At 40.8% G+C, this 26701-nt stretch overlaps 1 protein-coding gene across 2 annotated transcripts in view; it reads left to right on the top strand.

Annotated features, from left to right (window-relative positions):
* ptk7b (protein tyrosine kinase 7b) overlaps positions 1-26701 on the top strand; it is a 101278-nt gene that overhangs the window by 51808 nt on the left and 22769 nt on the right. For both annotated transcript variants that reach the window (XM_059359768.1, XM_059359767.1), the window contains 3 exons: positions 15467-15763; positions 24147-24249; positions 25162-25346. In XM_059359768.1, coding sequence (XP_059215751.1) covers positions 15467-15763; positions 24147-24249; positions 25162-25346 — 585 coding nt within the window. The remainder of the gene's footprint in view (positions 1-15466; positions 15764-24146; positions 24250-25161; positions 25347-26701) is intronic.

The raw sequence follows: 26701 nt of genomic DNA, 5'->3' as shown, positions 1-26701 counted from the left end.
GGGCATGAGAGTGCATTACAGCTCGTAGGAGAGCTGACATACTTCTGTCAACACGCCATGTCAGATACTTTCTTGAGAAAATGAATTTCTATGATCCAAAAAAAACACAGGAGTGATGCAATCAGTGTCATGTTCCTGATGAGTTGTCACAATGGCGATCACGCTAGAAATTCCACCGAGGCGTCTAAATGACTGTTGCTGTGCGGTTTGAGAGTTGAGCGGAGCGAAGCGAAGCGGCGGTCCACCTGGAGAGGTTGCATGCCAGTTGCCATGCCAATATTTCCTGATAATAGGCTGGGGATGGGGGGGGGGTCTCTGTCTAATAGGCGCAGAGCTAGCTCCATGCTGTCAATGGCAAGATGGAGAGTAACAGGCATAAACTGATAGTCATCTCGGTGTGGTTTGGTATAATGAGCCTGGCCCTCTCTCTTTTCACACAAGTAAGTCGCTTTGCAGAGCGAGACCCCTCCACAGTGCAATTACCTGCTACAATAAGAGCAGCGATTGAATTAAGGTAGCGGGTGTGCATACCAGTCTTCCTGGTAAAAGGCAGCCTGGCTCTGCTGCTTTGAACGTGGTTTTCAATTAGAAGCAGAGGAATGAACACGGAGATGTGCTCTGCTGATGTATAGCACGCTGAGACGAAAATACTACCTGGGGTCAGCTTTTTGGATGTAATGAAAAGAGACAGCAGGGAGTCATTCTTTTGTATTACTTTGATCCATTTCAGTCTGATGGAGTGAGAGTAATGGCTGAGGTTGAACATTGGCTGTTTGTTCACACCTGAATGTTACCCTGATGACATTTATAAAACCCTAGGAAGAGTGTCTGCATTGTACACAACTGGATTAGTTGTCAAAGTTGTAGGTCAGGGGTGTCAAACTGTGGCCCGCAGTGTAATTTTATTTTGCCCGCGAGGCAATACCAAATTATTATCTCATTATTGTACTATAAAAGCTGACCCGCCCGTATTATACGACGCATTTACAGCTAATACTACAAATCCCATAATGCCCTGCTGTTGTTTTGGCGCGTCAATCAGGACAGGACCCAGAAACACGCTCCTCTGTGACAGTCGTCATAGCAACGTCGAGCTAGAGCTGTCTCCAAGCTACCCCTTCCCAAAAATGGCGAAAAGAAAGGCAGAATTTATTAACCTGTTGAAAAAGTTTATTTTGATATTTAAATCAGAAGGATGCAAATAGAAAAGAGGCATATGATTTTTATTTAGTTTTTATTTAATAAATTAATGACATTGATGTGTTTTTTATTTGAAATTAGATTTTGCATATCTGCACTATTTAGTTATATATTGTATGTTTATAAGCGTATTGGTATATATTAAACGGTTTATTTATTCAATGTTGGCCCGCAAGTTTTAAATTTTGGCCCATTGTGTATTTGAGTTTGACACCCCTGTTGTAGGTGATCAACATAAAATGTAGGACGAGGCCTGGGTATGGGTGTAACGATACACAAAAATCATGTTCGATACGTACCTCGGTTTTGAGGTCACAGTTCGGTACATTTTCGGTACAGTATGAAAACAAAATGCAAAAAAACCTAAATTTACTTACATATTTGCGTGCTTATAAATAATAAACAACAAATATATTTTGCTTGCAAACCAACAATTTATTGTGAGATTACACAAATATGAAAATAAAATAAGAAATAGAATACAATTGATACCGAAACGGTTCAATACAAATACATATATTGTTACACCCCTAGGCCTCGGCGATGTATCGATATATTTTTAGATGTGACATGGAATTAGACCATATCACATTTATCGACATAGTTCACATTTGCGAAAAAAATCACTTAAAGGAACACTCCACCGTTTTTTCATATTAAAACATGTTATTCGGGTAAGTAAGACGAGTTGATACAGACCTCTTGCGTCTCAATGCGTGCACTCAATCGCCCTGGCGCGCGGCGCCACTTGGCTAGCACTTAGCTTAGCCCAGTTCATTCATTAGGATCCAAACAGATGGACAGTTAGGAGCGACCAAACTCCTCCACGTTTTCCCTATTTAAATACAGCTACACGAGTAGTTAAACGACCAAGTATGGCGACACAAAATAAAACGTGGCGCTTTTGGAAGCGGATAAAAAGGAGAACTATAATGTATGGCGGAATAGCACTTGGGAGCACTTCGACTCGGCACAGTAATATCATCACTTCCGCTCCCTCTCACTTCCGTCACAAGTGCTGTTTGGATCCTAATGAATGAACTGGGCTAAGCTAAGTGCTAGCCAAGTAGCTCCGCGCGCCAGGGCGATTGAGTGCACGCATTGAGACGCAAGAGGTCTGTATCAACTCGTCTTACTTACCCGAATAACATGTTTTAATATGAAAAAACGGTGGAGTGTTCCTTTAATCATCGAAAATAAATGAATGTATGTATGACAATCGATTTTAAAGCTTATTGAATAGGTCTACTTTGCTTGCCCAGAGTTATACTATTTTTCCATCAAAATGATTTTGTATATGGGGGGTTTTAAAGTGGGAAATATAATAAGATCATATGTGTGTATGCCTTTGTGTTGTTCATCACGTTCAGTGTCAAACACACTGAAAAATAGGGTTGTTAAACAGTTGGAAGCAGCATGGTGACCTTTTTCAATTGTGCTTACTTCTTTTTTTTTTTATATATCTATTACTTATTCAGCTGCACTTTCAAACTCTGTTCGGACTAATTTGAAGGTATTGTGCTGGAAAAGGGGCCAAAATTAGCATGTCCACCTGGGCGTCATGTTTCACTGCTGATTGGAGCTGGAGGCGATAAATAGCCATAACTATTGCAGAGTTATATGTCACGAGAATTAATGAATTGTAACCTTTCCCACTAAAGACAAAAGCTGGATGTTAAGGGCTTAAATGGCTTTTTTGTCTAGGGGGATAACGCGCTTTAGATGCTAAGTTATATAACTGTAGCTTCATATTTAGCAAACAGACATGAGAGTGGTATCCATATTCTCATCTGACTTTTAAATGTAAGGATTTTTCTGTTTTTATATCCGTGAATGAAATGTTTTGGGGTATGGGACTGTTGGTTGGACAAAACAAGTGATTTAAAGGCGTCACCTTTCAGTAAAAGTTGAATCAATAATAAACAGACGTCAGTTGAAGCCCTTTGGCTGGTTTAGAATTAAATAAATGAATTCCCTCTGCGCCTGGACATTTATTTCCCTGCATGAAGTAATTCAAATGAAGTCTACAAAAGCTGATAGAGGTCAATAGTGTGTGGTCCAAACTGTCACTCCCGTTTCAATGTTTTGACAGAGACATTGTACCTGGTCTGACTTTGTCCTGTTTAACGTTTCTCTGCTGTCAAGTTAAATAAGGCAGCCTGACCTCTTTGTTTGGGCGCCATTTCAGCTTCATGCACTGGTGATTTCTCTGTGTAATTCTTGTCAGAGATGCCAAACTATTTCTGACACGCAGCATTGTTAAAAATACTGACCAAGAGCTCACTGAAGCATGAAAATGCACTTGTAGCTAAATAAACTCAATTTGACATCAGTATCTGAGATTAGCCACAGCTTTTCTTGGTGTTGTTTGTATACCAAACACTAGTTATTATATCTTTTTTTTTTCTTTTTTTACTTTTACTGCCTCAAAATCGTATTTTTGGACCATGACACATAGTCTCCCACATTGCATTGCATACATGCTTGCAAAACACGCAGGCACACCTCTCACTAACACATTTATCTTTATATTTTCTTCCATAGATGTAATTTAAAATGTGGTGTGTTCACAGGCTTAATAAATCTAGATGCAATTTATCATGCAGCTGTACCTGTTTTATGCTCTTTGGTTCCTGCCAACCAGTTTTCAAAGAGGCAGCCAGGGGTGGCAACTCGGTCAGTAGAAAACTGAAACGCACACACACACACACACACAAACACACACACACACACACACACACACACACACCTGGTCATTTGCTGACAGGCAATGAAATCTCCGTCAGTGGGCTTGGGTGCTTCCAGTTTGCCCTTCATTCCCCCTCCAATTTATCTCCCTGACATCTTGATCCACTAACACAACTGTGGATGAAGCTTTCACGATTTTTCAATTGAGGTTTTATTTCAGCTTTTACAGTTTTACAGACACGCTTGCTCAGATGGTGACAGATGGTTATCGGCCTCTCTGCAAATGCCAACATGATGCTCATCCAAGCTGGCTCCTCTGAGACTTTATCAAGACATGATGGATTGTTCTGTAATACTAGATGTTTGGCTGTCATGTACTACTGGTTATATCTAAAGATGTAAAGTTCATGGGAAAGAAAGACCTGGAATTCATTAAATAACATACATTACGTAATAACTATAATGCCACTTTTCCACTGCATGGTATGACTCAACTCACCTCGCTCTTTTTTTAGTTTTCCATTAGCAAAAGCTGTGGATAAAACCTGGTACCTGATACTTTTACCTGAGCCTGTTCTGACAGGTGAAGTGAAAACCCTGTAGACTACTCATTGGTCTGAGAGAATTGTCACTAGAATTGTCTCTTGTGCGACAGATTGTCCCATACTAACTTGCAACTTTTGAATACCCAGTACCCATTGTCACTTTAAACAAACAGCATTACGTCAAAGCATGCTTTGGTCAGCTGATGAGTGTTAGACGTTCTTCAGGCTGTTTGCAGTCCGTTTCTTGATTTTATGAACAGGAAGATTCTGATCGAATAACAAGTACACAAGATAAATAATCTGACCAGGTATTAATGCCAATTATCATTACTTGACACTTTTTATAGTTGATGGTCATATTTCAGCTTTAGGTTCGTTACCCAGGACCACTTCAAAGTTGGCTAAAACTAATTAGAAACTAGAGGTGGGAATTGACAGAAGACCCACGATACGATATTATTGCGATTTTAAGCACTTTGCAATATGGTCAGTACTGCATTTTGTGTCCATAGAATTAAATTCAATCAAGAATGGTTTTGTCAAATAAGAGAAAATTTTCCATCCATTCATCTCACTTCAGTCTTTTTTTCCCTCCACAATGAGAGTCAAACCCACAGACTGACCAACAAAGTATTCAGTCAAACTAAACTGAACTATATCAAACATGAATGGATAAATGAACTGCAGCATTTTCTCAAACTTTCCTCAACTTTAAGCTTCAATGCTCTTTTTTTTTTCTTTTTTTTTAATGAAAATTTCGACAACTTCCCAACACGAAATCCTGACTCACATGGTGCCTATAGATTCCTTAGATCTTCTAGTTTCATATGAAACCAGAATCTCCAGTATATTCCTAACAAAAATGGGGAAAATACTAACTATAATACACAATATCGATACTTGGCCTCCATGAATCAATCGCCACACAAAATATTGCGATACTATGCTGTAACCCCCTGTCAAGTGAGTTGAGATCTCTGCTTGCCTAAATACCAACAAAAGATTGTATGAGACTGTGAAAACACAAGGCTTTGGTTTAGCACTTTCCTAACATGATGTAGTACACAAAGGCACTATGAAACTTGTTGATTCTGAGATGTTATGTGATGATTAAAATACATAAATGACTGTAATGACCAAAGTCAGTAATGATTTTTATTATGTGTAATGATATATTACCAAGTTGATGGGATTGAGTGATTTAACTGTTGAGTTAAACTACAATAATGATCAGTGGAAGAGTACGTGCTGTACGTGTGGTACGTGTGGTAACTGAAGTGATCATTTTTATTAAATGTGATGACTATGATATTAATTCTGATGACTGTGTTGAACAGAAGGGACACTAGGTCAAAGTCAGTTAGAAAAAAGGGGAATTGAAAGGAGAGCAGAATTCTCGGGGATCAAACACCCCCCATGATAGGAATGCTAACCATATTAGCTTCGCATTCCAGTTAACCAACGGGAATCTGCAGGAATTGCTGACAATAAAAATATGATCTTTTTTTTCTCCCCACTGGTGGCGTTCATGACTTTTTAATGGAGCACTTAGAAGATGACCTTACTAAAGACGAAGAAGAGGATCCACCGAGATTTTTCCTCAAAAACTTGACCAGAGGACAGAAGACTCATTTATTCTACAATGTAAGCCGGCACAGCAGATGCTAAAATAGATGCTTTCAAAGAGAGAGTAGTGTGAGAGAGTAGTGTTCCCTCTGTACCCATCCTCTGTCTGCATGCTGAAAAATTCATACTCCGTTTTTCCAGTCTGTGCTTATTCTGTTGGCCCATGTCTGACCTCCTGATTGCCATTAACTAAGTCAGATGTTTCTCTCTGCTCCCAAATCATGCAAAGCACTCTTTCAGATCTCATGTGAACTCTCACAGACTTGTTAATAATTGATCTGATCAGAGGCGCTCTAATCGTGTCTGTGCCACTTTCCCCCTTTTTTTGGTTCTCTTTTGAAGTCGCAACTGTTTGTTAGAGTGTGTGTAGTTTGAGCAAAGAGGGCTGATGTTATCTAGAGCCTTGCTGCTCTTATCCCTAATTGGGTTATGTAGATTTTGTGGCTGGGGACTGGAGGGAGTAATGAAAATAGAGTGATCATAGTTGGTGGAAGTGTCTTCATTAACGACGGCAGACTTGGTGCTTTTTTTCATGGATTAAAGACTTTAAACTCTTAACAAAGAGTGTTTGAAAATGTTTAAATGGATATCTGCAGCAGTTATACTCCAGGAAGTGTTTGTCACTGATGCCGAGGTGTCCATTGAGATAAATATCTATTAGCAGCCACGCTCCAATCACTGTCTCACGCTCCGTCAGCAACACTCATTTCTGCGACTCCAAGTCTCCTCGTTCTGCTTTCCTGTCACTCTAAAACATTTCAGAGCAGCTGTCTCGCTCCGATACGGTCCACTGAGAGGCTGTGAAATCCCACACATAGGGGCTTTTTGAGCTCCATGGGGCGTGCCTGGTGCCAAGTATTTGCGGGTGCTGCTGTTTGCGTCTGTGCATGTGCGGGCGTCTTCCCCTTTCACCTCTCTCAGCCTCAGACGTGTGTCATCCCTGCTTGTCGTCACCCCGACTGGCCAGAGACACACGATCCTGATGACAGGATCCTCACTGACAAGCTAACGTCTGTAATGCAGCTGCAGGCTCTCATCCTAAACATTCTTTTAGAACAGGGGTGTCAAACTCAAATACACAATGGGCCAAAATTTTAAACTTGAATAAAGTCGCGGGCCAACATTGAACAAATAAACCTTTTAATATATACCAAACATGTTTTGCTTTAACATTAAATACGGAACCAGCAACGCTTACAAACATACAATATATAACTAAATAGTGCAGACATGCAAAATCAAATTTAAAAAAAAAAACACATCAATGTCATTAATGTATTAAATCAAAATTAAATCAAAATCGTATGCCTCTTTTCTATTTGCACCCTTCTGATTTAAATATCAAAATAAACTTTCACAACAGGTTAATAAATTCTGCCTTTCTTTTCGCCATTTTTGGGAAGGGGTAGCTCGGAGACAGCTCTAGCTTGAGGTTGCTATGACGACTGTCACAGAGGAGCGCGTTTCTGGGTCCTGTCCTGATTGATGCGCCTAAACAACAGCAGGGGTTGTGCATTGTGGGATTTGTAGTATTAGCGGTATATGCGCCGTATAATACCGGCGGGTCAGCTTTTATAGTACAATAATAATATAATAATTTGGTATTTCCTCACGGGCCAAATAAAATTACACTGCGGGCCAAATTTGGCCCGTGGGCCACAGTTTGACACCCCTGTTTTAGAAGTACAGTTCATATTTTCAGGAATATCTTTCTCTTTAACACCCTGTGCCTGTGTGTCTCTACATCAAATAGTTTCTTATCTGGATATTGATTTTACTCGCTGTCTGAGTAACCTACATCCACTCCTTCTTTGACCCCAATTCTGCAGCTTGCATTCCGCCTCGTGCTGATATGGTGATAAAACATAGTTTTTCTTGAAATATAATCCCACTGGGCCACCTCTGCCTGCCTGTGCCAGCAGACAAAGTTGGGAAAGAGAGAAGGGAGGCGTTGGCTGCTGATGAGCCCATTATGGTTGGTTCTGTCTGTCAGAGTGACTTAAAGACGACTTCCACCTGACAGCCCTGACAGCCGCGTCGGGCTTAATGGGGTCGGCAGTGCAGCGAGTTGAAGAGGAGAATCCCTGTGTGCGGATATTTTACCCGTCTCAGCAGTTTCCTTCTCCGTCTTTAACCTACTTTCTCTCTCCTCCGACTTTTTTTCCAGATACCTTGATCGAAATCCAGGGAAACTCAAACTATTTTGAAAACGAAGAGCTATTAATATTTCATGGTGATCGCTGCTCATCCGGGTGCATTAGTGTATCCGTTGCAAGCTCTTCCCGGCAAGAGCATATTGATTGGTATCAGAGCCAAGAGTCTTTTTTTTTTGTTGTTGTTTTTCTGTTTTTCTTAAATCTGTGAAGAGATGGAGGCTCCCTGGAGTGTTTGTGCCAAGCATAGTTTTCTACAGCTTTGATTTATTGAGACATCTTAATCCTGTTATGAAGCTTTCTGGTTTCAAAGAAGACTCTTATCATTGAAGTTTCCTCCTGACTGATCATTCAGTTAATTTCAAATTTAATCAATTATCAAGATTGTCAGAGATTGAGTCATGCCGCACATTATTTACTGGTTCCAGCTTGGAAAATGGGAGGATATGTTGCTTTTGTCGTTTTTTGGATCATCTTAGATTAAATATCTTTGGGATTTAGATTGTTGGTTGGTAAAAACAAGGAATTTGAAGATGTCCTGTGGGCTCTAGACAATTTTCCTACTAAGCTTTTTACATGGTGAATGAAAATGAATATTCCTGTATACAAGCCGCCGTTCATGCTCCAATTAATGTAAAATGCCCCATGTGGGAAGTGATCATTCTAGAAATAATAAAGTTTCAAAAATGTTCCACTGGTGACGGACTTGTTTGACCGCGCAACACAGCCTTCATTCCTTTAACCATCTTCTCAAGAAAGGTCAGCAGTACAATGTTGATGCATATTCATACTTTAAAAGTAGCGTTTTATCCTTTTGACCCGTAATGTGGCTTTTCTTTTTGGACTAGTTGATTTGTGACACAGAGCTGACTGTAAACAGGCAAGAGGTTGCAAATTGCAGTAAAAAAAATGCAATTGAGACGCATATTACACTTGTATTTATGTCCAAAATATTGCTAAAAAAACTTGCATCTTCATCGGAATTTGCTATATATTCTATACTGTTTACATGATCCCTGTTTTTTAATTTGGGATATTGTCATATTCAGAATAATATGTGTGCATGTAAACATTAACAGTAATTGAGGTCTAACAAACGTGTTGATTCGATTCCCTTCCTCATAAAACATTGGCAAGGCTGATGGTTTATATTTTATTTTGAAATCCTGCATTGTTCACATCCATGTTTGCTAGCTTGCTGATGTCTTCTTTGCTGCGTTCAGTGGCATATTACTACACTTCTTTGCATGTGACTGCAACTAACAGTCGGCCAAAAGAATAATATGAGAAATGCCTCACGTATCATCTGTGTGCGAACAAAACAAAACCTGGAAACCACTCATTAAAAGCTGCTCCAGAGTGCTACTAATGGTCAAAAACTCCACAGGTAGCTTTCATGATTTATTCCACTTCACTGTTTAGTTTGCCAGTTTAACAGTTTCCCTCTCAATACCTCAGCAATGTAAAGTTCTTGTCATGAACATTCCTACCCTGCCTCCCCCTCTCACTGTTTGTTTCCCCTCTATCTGTAACTCTCCCTTTCAACCACTCTTACTTTGAAGGGCCCTCAGTGGGAGTTTGGATAGCATCTGCCTCACTTATCTCTTTGAAATGTCACTGTGCAGAGCCAAACATTCCCTCTCCTTCAGCCCTTGTGAAATTCTGTGAAAAGCATGACCTAAATGAACTTTATTGATTTGGTCAGACAGACGACTTTGGTCGTACTTAAGTTGTGGCGTCCCTGCGTCATGGTGCTAGAGGTGATCAAAGCAGGCAGTCTTGTCCTTGTGTTTGATTGTGTGCTTTATATATGTGTGTGCCCTCCAAGTCTCCCCTTGTGTGTCTGTTTATATGAGTGCTAGAGAGGCAGTGCTGAGAGATGTAGGTCACGGTGCCTTCCCTGTTTGAACAGTACAGTAAAGTTGGCAGACTTGCTCAGATGTGATAGACTGTGCCTCACTCTACACACTCTCTCTGGCTGTCTTGTCTGTCATCATGTGGTATGTGAAAACACCTTATCTGTATGTGCCGTCTCTGCTGGGACTTTTCCCGGAAGTCATTACACACACACACACACACACACACACACACACTGCTTGTCAACTTACATCTCAAATAAAACCATCAACGTGCCACAGCTCTCCCGTTCCTCCACCATGCCTTGTAACATCGCTGTACACAGCCTGAGGAGGCTCAGTGATGGAAGTTGGCACGCTACCTCACACCCCAGCTGTAAGCTTGGCATGGAGGCAGTATACTGTCTGTGAACATTACTTGATAGATTGTTTGAGGTGGGTGTTGGGGATGACTCTGCTGGTGTTTCCAGCCCATCTGCTGCCTTTTATCCCAGGTTTATGCAGATGGAAACAAATCCTCAGCCTCCAAGGGGAATTGTTATAAACCATTTGTTTATACAGAAGAGAAATGTTAACAATTCAAATGATGGAGGAATGATTGATGAACTCGGGCTCACGGTTTTTTCCATAATGAACGAGTCAAAAGTTCTCATTGCCCGATGTGACCTCTCTCAAATGCTTGTTTGCTTTAAGTAACTGTCTAAAAACTACAAAATACATTGAACAGAGAACATCCTCATGTTTAAGGAGCTGGAGTAAGTTTTATAAAACTATTAGGGTTGGGGCGTTTGGAAGAAACCTGCAAACTCAATTATCTATACCATTAACGGTCAATTAATCGATTAATCGCTGCATGCATACATGGGTAAAATAATATATATATATATATATATATATACAGTACTATGCAAAAGCCTATTTCGATAACGTCTGCTTTTGCTTTGAAAGGACTAAGAGACTTGATCATGTCAATCGTAAAACTAACTCAACTGAGATTAAACTGTAAAGATGACATCAAGGAGTTTAATGTTTTGTGTTTTAGCCCCCAAAGAGGTATGAGGTTAGTTTTCACAGAAATCTTGCATATTTAAATGTGTTTTGTGTTTAAGTACTGATACGCATTACGCATATACAGATAAAATTACAATTAAAAAAATACACAAATCGATTAAAAATTCCACTTGACGACCATTAATCCACCATCGATTTATTATTCCCATCCCGAATAACTATATCTATTTGTTGATTAATTTTCTGTTTTTGACCAATTGGAAATGAAATGTATCTGTGGAAATGAAGTGAGATGGACGGATCTTCCGCTTGGTGACTTATATTGAGGGGAACAAGTGAAGTTTCCTTCCAAGTAATACATTTAGCCTGATACAGTAAAGTCAAAGCCAATCATCTGGCAGCAGGTGTCTCTCCTGGACTCTATAAATCTCTCTCCCACGTTGTATTTACAGCTGGAAGAAAAGGCCACTGGGCTGTGACCTCTAATACAGTGTGTCCACCAGAAAAAAGGCTCATCCAAAGAAGCCATCGATCCGGCTGGCTGCCAGACGTGAAATTAAAAACAAAAGTCTGATGGACTAGAAATAATAACACTGGAGTATATTGTCACTGTCTCACCATCCTTCGCTGTTTTACCAAGTTACAAAAAAAAAATGCAATCTTAGAAGCCATCAGCTGGCTTGGCAACAATTTAGCCTCTGGGGGCCACAGCCAATATTTCTTGGGCTCCGGCGTAGCCAGCTGATATCAGAGTGTCTGGGCCAAGACTTCCTCTTCTGTACGCTGCTCACAGAAGATTTGGAGTTGAAAGAAACCACATGGACTGTTTACCTGCAAAGCTAACTCAAACGTGATTGATCGCTGCTACTTGGACAATGAACAGACTGTAAGCAGAAAGCATAATACCAACTCCAGCTGTGGATTTGTCCCACTGTTTATTTCATTTTTAACTGTACTCATTTCAATCTCCATATAGTCTTGTCCCTGATCTTGTATGTACAGTACAGGCCAAAAGTTTGGACACACCCATCTCATTCAATGCGTTTTTCTTTATTTTCATGACTATTTACATTGTAGATTCTCACTGAAGGCATCAAAACTATGAATGAACACATATGGAATTATGTACTTAACAAAAAAAGTGTGAAATAACTGAAAACATGTCTTTTATTTTAGATTCCTCAAAGTAACCACCCTTTGCTTACTAGAATATAAGACATGTTTTCAGTTATTTCACACTTTTTTTGTTAAGTACATAATTCCACATGTGTTCATTAATAGTTTTGATGAATTTACAATGTCATAGTCATGAAAATTGAATGAGAATGAACGCATTGAATGAGAAGGTGTGTCCAAACTTTTGGCCTGTACTGTACTTTAATTGATGTTGAAAGTGGTGAATGAGAATTGTGGTTGATTGTTCTTATTTTATCATGGTGCTGCCTTCTTGGCCAGGTCATTCTTGAAAAAGAGATTTTAATCTCAATGAATTTTACCTGGTTAAATAAAGGATATTGATTGATTGATTGATTGATTGATTGTAGGAAGACATTTATTGGTATTTGTTGTCTTTAGAGCATCTTGCTTTTGTGTCCTTCCCTGAGGATGTCTTTCATACAGTGGCTGGTGTGCTGAGTAAGGAGTCATTCAGCAGCAGTTTTTGGCTTCAACACAAGAAAAGTGATGCTTCTATCTGTGTGGGAGGTGTTTAGTTAACAGATATCTCTTTACTTGAGCTAATGTTTCTATGTGCAAGAACACTCAAGAACACGCCAGACACTGCACTTTATTTTTTGGCACAGTATGTGAATCCATAATGTGTAAGGCTAGATACATGCACTTGTTACCTTGTGTGATCATATTTCTGTCTTGTTCTTGCTTACATTACTCATTGAGATCACTTTTTGACACGGATTCTCTTCTTCTGATATTCTTTTTTTTTTTCAATTTAACTTCCTCCTGTGTGAGGTGAGGGGGCATTTAAGGCTAGAGGTGTGCCATATCGTATCATTCACGATAATAATAAAAAAATGCATATCATGATATTTGCAACGTTCCTACTTCTTGATGTAGTGGTTAAAGTTGTCACAAAAAACTACTCACTCCCTGTCGCTAAACACATGCAGCTTTCAAAATAAGAGCACGGTGTGTTAAGAGAATCCACCACAGAATTTACAAGAAGACTGTCAAAATAAGATGCCTTAAATAAAACATACAAGAACCTTTATTCTCCTTTACAAAATGTCATTAAAATATGATTATTATTATTATTTATACAGACTAAAAAAAAATCCTGTTTTCTATATCTTTATAAATATTTCCTAATATCGTTAAGAATATCGTTATTGCAAAAATAGCCTTCAATATCGTGATATTCTTTTAGGGCCATATCGCCAAGCCCTATTTAAGGCAAAATAATCTGCTCTTGCCCAGCCTCTCTAGCTGTCTGTCGTGCTCGACCTGCCTTTTCGCCTCCCTGCGTCTTTTTCTGCCCGACTGTCTGTCGGCTCGAGCCACCTGCAGCTGAGACAAAGGTGAGCCTGATGAAGAGATGGACAGGCAGGAGGAGGACAGCAGCGGTGGGATGAGGAGGGTCAAAGATGGAGGAATTAATTTGGCTCATCTTCAACAGACTCCTTGATTTAACTTTATTGAAAGATCCCCTTTTAACTTGGCTTCAGTCCTGCCAGAGGACACACACACACACACACACACACACACTCTTACCCTTATGCAGGTGTAGGTATGCTTAATCGAGTCTAGCGGTGGACCGTTCCTTATCATAACAAACCTTGACATGTGGTATGATAACATTGTGTTACGCAGGGCACATGAGGGCCTGCCTTGTCTCACTATGGAGATGGCTATTGATGAGTAGTTCATTGTGGTTGTTGTTCAAACACGAAGGCAGAGAAGAGCAGCTGCTGAGTTTAAATTGGAAGCTGCCAGTCCGGCTCCTTCCCTGGTTTCCAGATTTTTTTTCTTCTAATTAACGACAAATCACAAATTGAGCTCTCTGAATCGCCGTTGCAGACATATTAGTTGTTATGCTGCTGCTGCTGTGTTTTTGCTCCTTCAGCAGGAAGGTAGAGGTGTTTGAGCTGGAATAAGCAAGTGTAAAAACTGGCAACTTTGCAGAAAAAACATTTTTGTTTCCTGGTCCAAGAGTCTGTTTCAAGACCCCTAGAGGAATATGCAAGGTCCCTGAATTTAATGATGTTTTCACATATTATAATTATTTCATTTATTTTTTTAAATCCATGACATGTACTGGGAAAAAAATCTGAATTTTGGGTGTGTTGGAATGAAATGACCCAGTCTTGTGACTGATAGAGCTGTCAAAAGTATCCATACTTATTTATATTATTTCAATACCACATGTTTAAAATGATTCAATTTCCACATTGAATAGCACAGTAAGGACCAAAGAAACAGATCTACAATTGGATTTTAAACCCAATGCTGCACAGATGAAACAATGTGAAAAAAATCAATGGTGTGTTGGTATTTAAGGGACATATTTTGTGTGACTAGGATTTTTTTTCTTTTTGCCATTCATCAAAAAAAAAAAAAAATAGTACTGCACCAAAGATTAAAATTCTTGTATTTTGACAACCTGATTCATTGACATGCTCTTTCAAGTTGTGGTTGTTCAATGACTGACATTTAAAAAAAGGGGGGTAATTAAAAACAGGTAACAGAAATTAGCAAGAATCTTGCTATGAGGAACCAAGATCAAACTGAGGAATAAAAACTGAAATTAGTTAGAGAAACATGTCAAAATACTGTCACTGTGACTTCTTTCTTCTGTTTTCATTTTCTCTCCTTGTCCTCTGTGTATTGAGATCTCTAAGCTTAGAGCTGTAGCCTTTCCAGTGACTGTGACTGTGTCATATTCCTTCAGCCTTAAGCCAAAATCATGTCACTTTCCTCCACTGAGATGTGGGTAAATAGAGCAGAAAACATGTCTCTCACACATTGCTTGTACTCCGCACCATGAGGGGAAATAAAAGATTTAAGCGTGCGTGAGGACAGTGTGCGACACATCACGTCTTGTGTGAGAGATTCGTCTCCCTGAGCTGATGGCACATGACTGTGAGGCACTCCTGTGTGTGTGTGTGTGTGTGTGTGTGTGTGTATTGGATCACCCACTCACGTCACTGCCTCGCTAACGGGAAAAAAGTATTTTCTCCGTGTCGGGTCTGATGATTTTAACGACAAAATAATTCACAGCTAGCCAGTATTGTCTAAACATCACATTCCTGCACAGGGCTAAGTGGTCGCCATGGCATACACTTAATGAACGGAAAAAGCAATAAAACGTTAACAGCAGCCCCATTCTAATCCTCTGTCATTTACTTTCCCCTCTTTTCTCCTTCTCTTCCAGTTCTGTCCATCCCGGCCGCTGCCATCCAGTTCACCAAGGAGCCAAAGTCCCAGGATGCCTTGCACGGCCGCAGCGCCATGCTACGCTGCGAGGTCAGCGATCCGGCCGACATCACCTACAGCTGGCGCCTGGACGATCAGCCCCTGCAGAACAGCGAGAGGCGCTTCCAGGAAGGCAGCAACCTCAAGTTCATCGCCGTGGACCGGCAGCTGGACGCAGGAAACTTCGAGTGCGTCGCTACGAACCCAGTCTTAGGAGAGTTTCTCCACTCCACCAAAGCCTCCTTCAATATCAAGTGTGAGTGTCTCGTTTCAAGCCGTTCTCACCCTCATTAACAAAAAAAAAACAACCTCCTGTCCTGAGTGAAAATTACCAGCTGACAGGGTTTCATAATGGCAACAAGAGCGCGCATCCAGTTTCTGGATCAAAAAAGCAAAACAAAAGTCACAGTATAAGATGACAGGTAGTATGAGCTGCAGGAATGTTTCCACCTTGTTGCCTTGTTCTTTGTGGCTTCCTCTCCCGCTTTCCAAAGGAAACTAGATATGTGCGCCACCAAGCATGTGTTTCTTGTTGCTTGTATCTTCTTTTTTTTTTTTTTACTCCTGTTGTGTAACACTCTCTTTTCCCATATACTATCAAAAGGCTTTTGTCTGGAAATTACCGAGCAGTGTAATTTCCTTTCTGGCTATATAATTATTTAGGTTTACATTAACTCTGCCCTACTTACTCTCCCTCTCTCGCTTTGTTCAGCTCAGGCTTTGCACTCCTTCACTTTCTAAACATTTCGTACCATTAAAGGGAGGCACACTACTATCTTAATTTTGTTGTTAAGCCCCATAACCAAACCTGAGTGACCCTCTTAAGTTTCAGAAGAAGCCATGGGAATTCTTGGGGATAAATAACAACCTTGTTCAAGTATTGTGGAGGGCCCTCAGGTACCCGTTGTTACTGAAAAGCCTTTGTGTCTTACAAACACAGAGAAAGAGTTTAGTCTGATGGCAGCAGAAAACAAAAAGCAAAGCAGGGTGAAAAATGGCTCCATCTGGAATATGTTGTCCTCTTTAGCTACATTCATCCGGGAGGTTTCTCTTTGCGGTGATGTTACTCGCTCAAAGGCTGATTACAAGAACAGATGAGTGTCCAGACCTCCTAGTAGCAAAGACTGAGAGGGACCGGTGGAGGGAGAGAGCCGAGGTTTTTACCCCTTCTCTATGATGTGTCTCCACCAGTGGATATTTGTGGGCTGCGATGTCGAGCACCGACTCTGAGCGATTAAAGTTTTAGCCAGATACACCAAAAGAAGCACATCAGTTTTCCCAACCCTCTCTGATCTGAAGGCAGCTGCTTTTATGTGTTGCAATTAAACATGATGTAGTGTGTCAATAAAGCTCAACTGACACACTCCCACAAATTAAAAGGAAGAAGAAAAAAAAAACAAGTTGGACACGAAACACCAGTTCTTACGCGCTGCTATCATGACCCAGAATAAACTTTCACTATCTGCCAGGTCATTAATATTCCCACGCATTGGAAAGAGAGAGAGGCATGTTTTTATTGGAGGGACTCGTTTTAAAAAAATCTATTTCTTCTTGCTGCTGAAGTCATTTAATCATTTAAATGTATATGAGCACTTGTTTACATAAGAGTGGTAATAGTTTTTTTTATCAGCAGATGTGCTCTAATACAAATAGACATTTAGAGACAAAATACAGTGTTTATATACGTTTATAAGGAAGATTCAGGATCAGTTTTGAATCCTTTCAAGTCCCACAATGTTCTCCATCCATTGAATGAGTGACCAAGGTAGACTTGTGTTTTCACTGTGCTTTATCTTTAGCAGTGTTTCCATTAAAGTCAAATCGAATTTTGGTACCTGACAGGCATTAGGACTAACTATATGTGTCAAGTGTATTTTCACTGCATGGCTTTCCACACTTGAAAGGAAGGACTTGATGACTCAGGATTTCACTCTTTCACTTTCTTTGTTTTGCAATTAGTGCAATGCATTTCAGTGCAGGTGAAAAACCTTTAAACACAAGAATAAACAATTGTAAATAAAAGCAATCACCAACAAAAGGTACAGGTAAGTAAAGGCAAGTATATTTTAAACAGGTAAGGTAAATAAATTTTAAACAGGTAAGTATATTTTAAACAAGTATATATATTTTAAACAAGTATATTTTAAACAAGTAAGTATATTTTAAAGAGGTAACCAATAATCCACGAAGTATATAACTTAAATAAATGGGGTAAATTAACCATTGAACAAACAAATGTAGTTCTAAATTTAACCCACTTCACTTTTAACCTAAATTAACATTCTTTGCCAATCTTCCTGCTAATGGTCTCATTTCCCTGCTAGGTCATATAGAGGTATCAGCATTTGTTGAGACTGTTTCGTAACCAGTTTAAAACTCCTTGTAGCTGCTTTAACTAAATTAGTTTTCAATAAACACTTAGGAAGTCTTAAATTTGTCCTTCTGAAACTCCTCAACAAGTTGACCAGTGTATCCAATGCGCGGTACAGAATGTGCTTGCACATGATATTTCCTTATTTGCAGGTGTTAATGAGCGTACATGTTTGCATGCAAAGAGTTCTCCATCTGCCTCTGAAGGTGTTTATAGGGCATCATATCAAGTAGCCTTTCAAGGGGGCTTTTGAAATCAGCTCTTTGAAGAGGCTTTTAGCAAGTCCACTACAGAGGAAGGCTGCCGGCTGCACTGCGACTAAACATTTCTCCCTTTTTCAGATACGACAGTACCACAGACCTGTAGCGCTCAAAGCAGACACGAGCAGCAGAAACATAGCTCCGAGGCAGATATTAATGGATGTAGCGCAGCATCTTGTGCTAGAAAAGTAAGATCGATAGCTTTGTATCAGTTTGATAAGAGTACAACAACAGCAGTGGACTCCTCAGGCATGACTGCAGATAATAAAGCTCCTGTTAACAGAGGAACAAGATAATTTATAGCGCAGAACATACTTTTCTGAATCAAACACACAGGGCACGGTAGCACACAGTGATAAATCATCCCCTAAACACTTTTGTACGCCGCGTGCATCAACACATTTGTCTTTCTGTCATAATGCGCAGGTTGACTGGCCGCCTCTGGATCACTTTAGGTGGATCAGACTATGTTATGACAGATGTTCTCATATTTCCCCAACATACATTTAACGGGCGATAAAGCCACACACAGCTTAAAAGTAAAGACCCCCTCTGGCATTAACCCTGCATGTGCGTTCACTCATGTGTGTGCTAGTTTGCGTGCGTAGTAGTAAATGTGGGTTGTGAGGAGGGGGGGGGCAGGGGGGTCCATATGTACTGTACATAGACTGTACCGGAGTAGATTGTATCCCCTCCCCCCCTGCTGCCCTTCTGCGGAGAGAGTTAATTTATCATGCTCTCAATGGTGGGTGGGCAAGTCCTGCCAGTTGAGAGTTATTCAGAGTAATTATCCCCCCTCTGTTTTCACTAATAGATGTTTTAGCCCCCCCCCTACATCCCTTTGTCCCGCCTGGTCACTGGGTCTCCGTGGCGAGACCGCGTCCAGCAGAGGCATCAGGCGCTCTCATCACTATTGTCAGCATGTTTGTCCTGGAGGCAACGCTTCGCTTGACTCTTGGTAACAAGATGCAGACTGACGGTGTTTTAGGAATCAGTGATAAAGTAGTAGGAAGAAGGGGAACACAGGCACATGTTCCTCCATAATTAATTATCTCTAAAATCACAGAGCTACTCACACACACACACACACACACGCCATCTCGGTTTAATCACACAGCATGTGTCCTTAACCTACTTTTTTTTTTGGCGGATGCATCTGATAGCATCCTTACTGATTGCTAGTGCAGCGGCACTCGTTCACATCCTGTCATACATAAGACAATTTAGTTTTTTCTCGCCTTTTCGTGAGCTGACAACATGCAGCTCCTCCTGCCTAATGACCCAGCCTCCATCCGACAGCCTCTCCCCTACAGAGTGACTTTGCTCCAGAGCTAGAGAGCTTTTTTTCCCCCTCTGTCTTGTCACAGCAGCAGCAGCATCTCTCTGAGCTGCCGTAGTTTGCATTCTGGCCTGTTGACCCCTGTCAGCCACAGCTGATAAAATCTGACACCTCTTCTAAAACACCAAGCTGAGCCTGTCACGCTGTTCCCAGGACTGCGTGACGGACTCCTAGGGCACAAAGTTTACAATATGAATTCGCTCTTCCACATGTTTTAGCTCTTTCCGTGCCCATATGGCGCTGTCAGTCAAATCGTATCCCCGGCACTCCCCTGGAAAACACAATCCACCTTGACTCTCTGTTGCAGAAACACTTCTCCATGGCAACAAATCAGCTCATTGAGTGAAACAGACAAACACACAGCTGCCTTTGGCACAGTGAGGAATGAATGGTCCAAGCATCTGCCTCGACAATATCCTTACAATTCATCTGTTATCATCCCCGCATTGATAGGACTTCCTGTTCTGCCTCCAACATAATCATTATACGCCCCTAATTATGGCGTTAGCTGGCAGGCCTGCTCCAACACTTAGTCATGCATTCTGAGAGGGATTATGGGAAAGTATTTGCCACTAATAGGTTATGAAAGAGCGCCTTCTGTTTGTCGGGTGGACAGCTGGAGAAACCTGAACTGTGAATGGAGCTATGAGCGGCGCAAAGGGTTAGAATGTGTGACTGACAGAAAATCCAGGTCAAATTGGAAATTAAATAATAATACCAAGAATTGGATTTAAACCTGCTGGAGAAAATAGGCGAGGAGTGGCAGAAACTTTAGACAGTCACAAGGCAGTGTGTCGATAAGAGCTTATTGTTCCACTAATTGTCAAGTCAAGAGGTCAAGCAGTGTGTCCTATTTTGTTTCTATTATATGTTATTATAAGTTCTTGTCCGTGTCAGTTCAGCCACGGTGTCTCTGCGTGCTCTCACTACCTACCAACAAACGTCTTTTTTTGCTTGTCTGTTAAACTCATGCTGCTGGAATGTAAAATATTTCTTGCAAATGTAAAAAGTTGTCTGAGGGGTTTTCCCAAGAATGACACCAAACACTCGGGATATTCCAAACTAATTTCCCTGACGCCTAAACCAAAGTCTGAATATAAAATGGTCAGCTAGTCTAAAAGTCCAAATTGAGCAAATTTTAATTAAAGGTTAAATTAAAGGTTTGACATTTTAGAAAAAAAAAATTCTACACAAGATTGATTAGTTTACGCTTGACCCAACAAAATCAAAAAAGACTTAAAACTCGACTTGGACCAGTGACTTTTGACTTCACCTGGACTTGAGCCCTTTGACTTGAAAATAATTGATACCTTCCCCAAAACCACGCTATATGTGATTTTAACAGATGGATACAAATTTTGAAAAGCATTTATGATTTCTGTAATTTTAGGATATTCTACTCTGTAAAGAGTGCAGTGTAACTTGTCAAGGACTGGAAACTTTAAGTTTTGGACTTGGGACTTGAATTTAAAAACTTGAGACTTCCTTGTGACCTGTAAAGCAATCACTTGGTCCTACCTCTGGTACATAAGAGCCATTTGAAATCGTTTATCACGTTTTTCAATAACCAAATCATATTTTAAATGCCACTGAAATGTGCACAATACGTTTTGACCATTACATATGATCCTACAATACTTAAGAACAACTCACTATACAAAAGTAATAATATAATAACATTTATTGTAAATAATGTTCTGTGCCTGATTACTAACATTATTAGTAGCATATGGATGCTTCTATTTTACACAGAATTAGGAAAACATGATAATAAGCCGCACAGAAACTTATGGAGTCTGTTAAAGTAGCACAGAACTTAACTTAACTTTAAAATTGAGCCCTGTCTCCTGAGATTGACAGTTTGACACCACCTGATAGTGGAAACACCCACCTGTTACTCCAGGCAGGTTGCAACAAGTAATTTGATTATATTTGCAAATGTTAGTCATACTGCAGATGATACTTGTTCCATCATATTTGGTCTTCCCATCTCCTCCTCCTCCTCAGTGACTCACCGTTTCCCGTCTGGTTTTGTCGGCCCCGTTCTGCTTCCAGTACACTAATAACAGGTCTGTCTGAACGTCTGGCCCCAGGTCCCCATAGCCGGGATGGCCTTCATCACCTCCTCCTCCTCCTCACTAAGCTACTGTAGCTGTTGACTGGAACGACCTTGACAGAGACACCCAACCAATTAGCACCTTCTGCACAACTCTCTCAGACATTTGAGTGAATTTGCATACATGCTTTGGGGGGTGTTTTACTTCTCACTGCCACATACATAAGTCTCTAACAGACACATAAACACACACATTTGAGCCAATGTAGCGTGATATACACACACTCACGGTTGTTGGAGCATCCGTGTAAGGGAGCTAATGAGCAGGCGGCCATGTAGCCGTAGAGACAGTTTCCCATGATCCTCCAGGGTGCAGAGTAATGTCATGTTCTCGTGTAATTCAGCATGACAGGTCTTCCTCTAGCGCCCCCTCTGACCTCACAGTGGTGCTTCCCCTCCTCTCCACCGCTCTCTCAGGTGGAGGCTCATGCCATGCATATTTCATAGATGATCCAAACAACAGCGAGATGCAGTATTCAGCCACAGGCCATAGGAATGGAGCCGCACATGATGGAATGTCTTACACACACACACACACACACACACACACACACACACACACACACTCACACACGCACACACAAACCCCTCATGGACTCATGCATAAACCAGAGCAACGTAAACAAACAGTCTCTCAGTGAATGTTGTGTAGGCACTCAGCGAGCATGCCGGCTGTTCAGTTTCTTCACGTTACACAACCGCAGCTTATATATCATCACATAAATAACTATTAGCCAAGGTTCTCTTTCAGTGCGAGCATTAAGTATTTGTATAGTCAACACACTCAGCAGGGGAAAGGGGAATTCCAGCAGGGTGCACTGAGGCTGTGTGTTTTACAGACAAAACGAAGGTGTCACTAACCAAAGGCGACTCCATAAATAACTTAAATATTTCTTTATTTATTCAGGAGACTTAAATGTAGGTGAATGTAGGTCAGCAGCAGGAGGATTTTTTGTATCAATATATAAGCAAGTTTCTTTCATAGACTGTGTAGAAAAATTGGTGTGAAAAGTAAACCTAGCCTGCCTTCTTTGTAATGGCCAGCAGGGGGCGACTCCACTGGTTGCAGAAAGAAGTATGATTGAATATAAGTGAAATGACCCTACTCTCACTTAATTTATCACCTCAATAACCTTTTTCCTAATGAGTTTATGGTCTAAATTGCTAGTTTCAAGTCTTCTTCAATACAGCATGTTGTCATTTTGTAAATTATGGTATTATAATTTAGAGTAAAATTGACGATACAGCAGAGTATGCTATAGGATGTGGCTACCTTGTGATTAACAGGTGGTAACCTCTCAATCAGGATAGAGGCTTAGCAATGTGTAATCATTGCACTATGTACATTAAAATAACTGTTAACTTTGAATGAAGGAAGTTAACTTTGTTTGCAACAACTTCGCACATTGTAGCCATGAGACAGTTGCATAGTGTTTTGAGGTTCTCGGTCAGATCCACGCTCTCATCCAAATATGGTCACTTCCTGCTCCAAGATGGTGATGACCAAAATGCAAGACTTTTAGCTTCAAACCTTTAGTCCACAAACCAACGGGTGAAGTTACAATGGCAATGTCAATTTCCTTTTTACAGTCTGCTGTGTCTCCACCCAAGCTTTTATTTTCATGTTTGACACTGAATTTCTGGCTACACCAAAAAAGCTTTACTTACAGGAGCCACCAAAGTCCTTTTTATTGCCTAAGGGATGTAATGCCTCAGCACATCATGAGTTATATCTACTTGTCTCCCTTTTCAGGCACTGAAAAATGATCACATGTTGGCTTTCTCTCTGGAGAAGACAGGAATGATTTGCTGCTGTGATGATTTCTTGACATACTGTATGTAGTTGATATATATTTCCCAGTGTACTGGGTCACCCCTTTAATGGTGAAACCACACTGTTCCCCCTCATTTCTCACTGCACCATGATGCATTCAGGGAACAACTGTGGATCAATTTCCCCGCCATCTGTTTCCTTCATTTATTCTCTTGTTCATCTGCCACTCAAGACGCCATTGATCAGATTTCATGTGTGAGTGATGCGTGTCATCCCTTTAGACGCACCTGATCAGGTTTGAAGGATGCACTATTCCAGCATATTTGAAATGATCATTGCGAGGTGCTAAAGTGAAAGCATGTTCACTGTTTTCTTGTTGCTCATTTCCCTTCTGTCTGTTTTTATGGGCTGCTCTGACAGCAGAGTAGCCCTTTTAACAGAGTAAGCCAATGAACTGTCCATTAAATGTCCATAAAAAGCACAGTAAAGGCCCAGCTTTCTCTTGTGAGTGCAGTACAGCGGTATGCTGATGTAAGCTGACCCAGTGATGTGGTAGCTCCCTGCTCTGTCTCTGTGCATGAGTCACCGTGCTGTCACAGCGATGTGCCCGACTCTGCCCTCATCCCCTCTGCACCCATTAGCATCGCAGCGTGTTCCACGCGGACAGATGACAGGACGACCACTTAACTCAATTTTTCCTCCTGTCCTTCTCCTCCGGTAGTACTCCTGCTCCCTCCCTCCTCCTGCTCACTCTCTCCTCTGATTTTCTTCCTCTGCAGGGTTGGAAAGTGGTGGTGTGACTTTGAAGGAGCCCGCCTCAGAAGGGGAGATCGAGAGCTCTGCACCGGTCACGTTGCGCTGTCATATTGACGGACACCCACGGTGAGTCTTCTCCCCTGTCACCTTCAGTTCAACGAAGGTGTCACTAACCAAAGGCGACTCCATAAATAACTTAAATATGTCTTTATTCATTCAGGAGACTTAAATGTAGGTCAGCAGCAGGAGTTTTTTTGTATCAATATATAAGCAAGTTTCTTTCAGACTGTGTAGAAAAATTGGTGTGAAAAGTAAACCTAGCCTGCCTTCTTTGTAATGGCCAGCAGGGGGCAACTCCACTGGTTGCAGAAAGAAGTATGATTGAATATAAGTGAAATGACCCTACTTCTCACTTAATTTATCACCTCAATAACCTTTTTCCTAATGAGTTTATGGTCTAAATTGCTAGTTTCAAGTCTTCTTCAATACAGCATGTTGTCATTTTGTAAATTATGGTATAGTTTAGAGTAAAATTGACGATACAGCAGGGTATGCTATAGGATGTGGCTACCTTGTGATTAACAGGTGGTAACCTCTCAATCAGGATAGAGGCTTAGCAATGTGTAATCATTGCACTATGTACATTAAAATAACTGTTAACTTTGAATGAAGGAAGTTAACTTTGTTTGCAGCAACTTGTAGCCATGAGACAGTTGCATAGTGTTTTGAGGCTCTGCACCGGTCACGTTGCGCTGTCATATTGACGGACACCCACGGTGAGTCTTCTCCCCTGTCACCTTCAGTTCAAACTCACAGGGTTAAGGATCATGTTGAAGACTGTACTGAAAAAACATTCTTCTGTCCATGTTGGCCTCTCTCATGCCCCTTATGTCCTTCTTTGCCTATTCTTCTTCTTTTTTCCCCCCTCTCCTCAACTTTGTATCTCTTCTTTTTTTTGGCTTCATCAATCAACCGGCTCTTCCACCATTTTCTCAAACCTCTCTCACGCCTCCTCTTTAATCCTCCTCTCGCTCTCAGGCCAACGTGCCAGTGGTTTAAGGACGGGGTGAAGCTGACAGAGAAGAGCCATCAGATCAACAACAAGGAGAGGACGCTCACCTTCGACAGTGCCAGTCCGGATGACAACGGCCTGTATTACTGCTGTGCCAAGAATGCAGCCGGGCACGTTTGCAGCAACAGCAACTTCACTCTCAAAATTATAGGTGTGTGTCCTTATACAACAGTGTGTTTTAACATATACATTTTCTTTTTTTTAAACACTTTCCTGACACTCTTCAATTGCTTTTAGAGCTGCAAGTTTTTGTTAATTTCATTATTGATTTATTAAGCGACACATTTTGATTATACATTTTAAAGTAAAATAGATAAAGAACTGAATTAGGGGGTCCAGAAACAAACTCCTCTTCATCTGGTTTTGTTAAAAAGTAAAACTATTGCTGATACCCTTAAGCAGTTTCCCCCAATGTAGAATATTTAATCATGTAGACCACAGTAGGTATAGTTTAACAAATAAAACTGCTTAGATTTGTTTTTTTATTATTATTTTCTTTCATATACTTGTAGCTATGGCTTTTCTATACCAATAACTTTAATTACATTTTTCTTCATCGCTATTATTTGTCAATTTGTATCTACAACAACGCCTGAAAAATTAATAATTTGGGTGTTTCTTTACACTTTTCTAGGTTATGTCAGCATTTCCAAACAAAAACACTGAAGAAATAAAAAGTCAAATAGTATAAAAAGCCCTTCACAATTTCTAAAGCCCCAGGGTAACATTTGTTTTGTTTTGGCCCACCAATATAAATATATACATTTTCCAATAATGCATATAAGGGGAAAAAACGGCAAATCTCCTCCCTAGTTAAAACCCATAACTGCCATTTTTTGCTTTAAATTTAATTTGAGTGAATCTTTCCACGTTGCCGCACCTGCCAGGAAGTGTGTTGAGGAGGAGGAGTGGGAATACAAACCATTAGCATTGAGAGAAAGAGCCGGAAGAGAAAGTGATGGGGTTCCTAATGTGATTACCAGAGAGTGTGTTAACACCTTCCTCCTCCGCCGCCCACGCAAACAGAAACATCATAAACATGTACAGAGCGAACAGCAACATCAGCTCCCTCAGCAGCAGCAGCGTTTTGTTGATCTGACTGTGTGACTGTAGCTTTTACAGACACTTTGCTGTACTGTGCTGTATAGGGAGCTTATTTGTTTTTCTGCTCTCAACATGACTTATGTTGTTTACTCTGCATGTGTGCGCCTCTCCTGTGTATAATCCCCTCAGTACACCACAGTTAGCACATACAGCAGCACATCTGTGCGTGAAACCTGATGCCCCGTTCCACTCTAATTAGCCACCTGCAACACAGACACGCTAGCTTAGCACCTGTGTGGATAAAGAATGGATAATTGTTGAGTTTCCAGTTACCATGTTGCCACCCTCTGCTCCTCTAAAGGGCTTCACCTTGAGGAAAGGACTGACAGATTTAGACAGATTTTCAATGCCCCGTCACAGCTCTTTAAGATGAGGCCATCCCACCGACTTCCTGGGTGGGCC

Source organism: Centropristis striata, chromosome 20 (assembly GCF_030273125.1).
Source record: "Centropristis striata isolate RG_2023a ecotype Rhode Island chromosome 20, C.striata_1.0, whole genome shotgun sequence".
Taxonomy (NCBI): domain Eukaryota; kingdom Metazoa; phylum Chordata; class Actinopteri; order Perciformes; family Serranidae; genus Centropristis; species Centropristis striata.
Note: the sequence above shows the minus strand (reverse complement) of the source record. Positions and strands in the feature narration are given on the sequence as shown.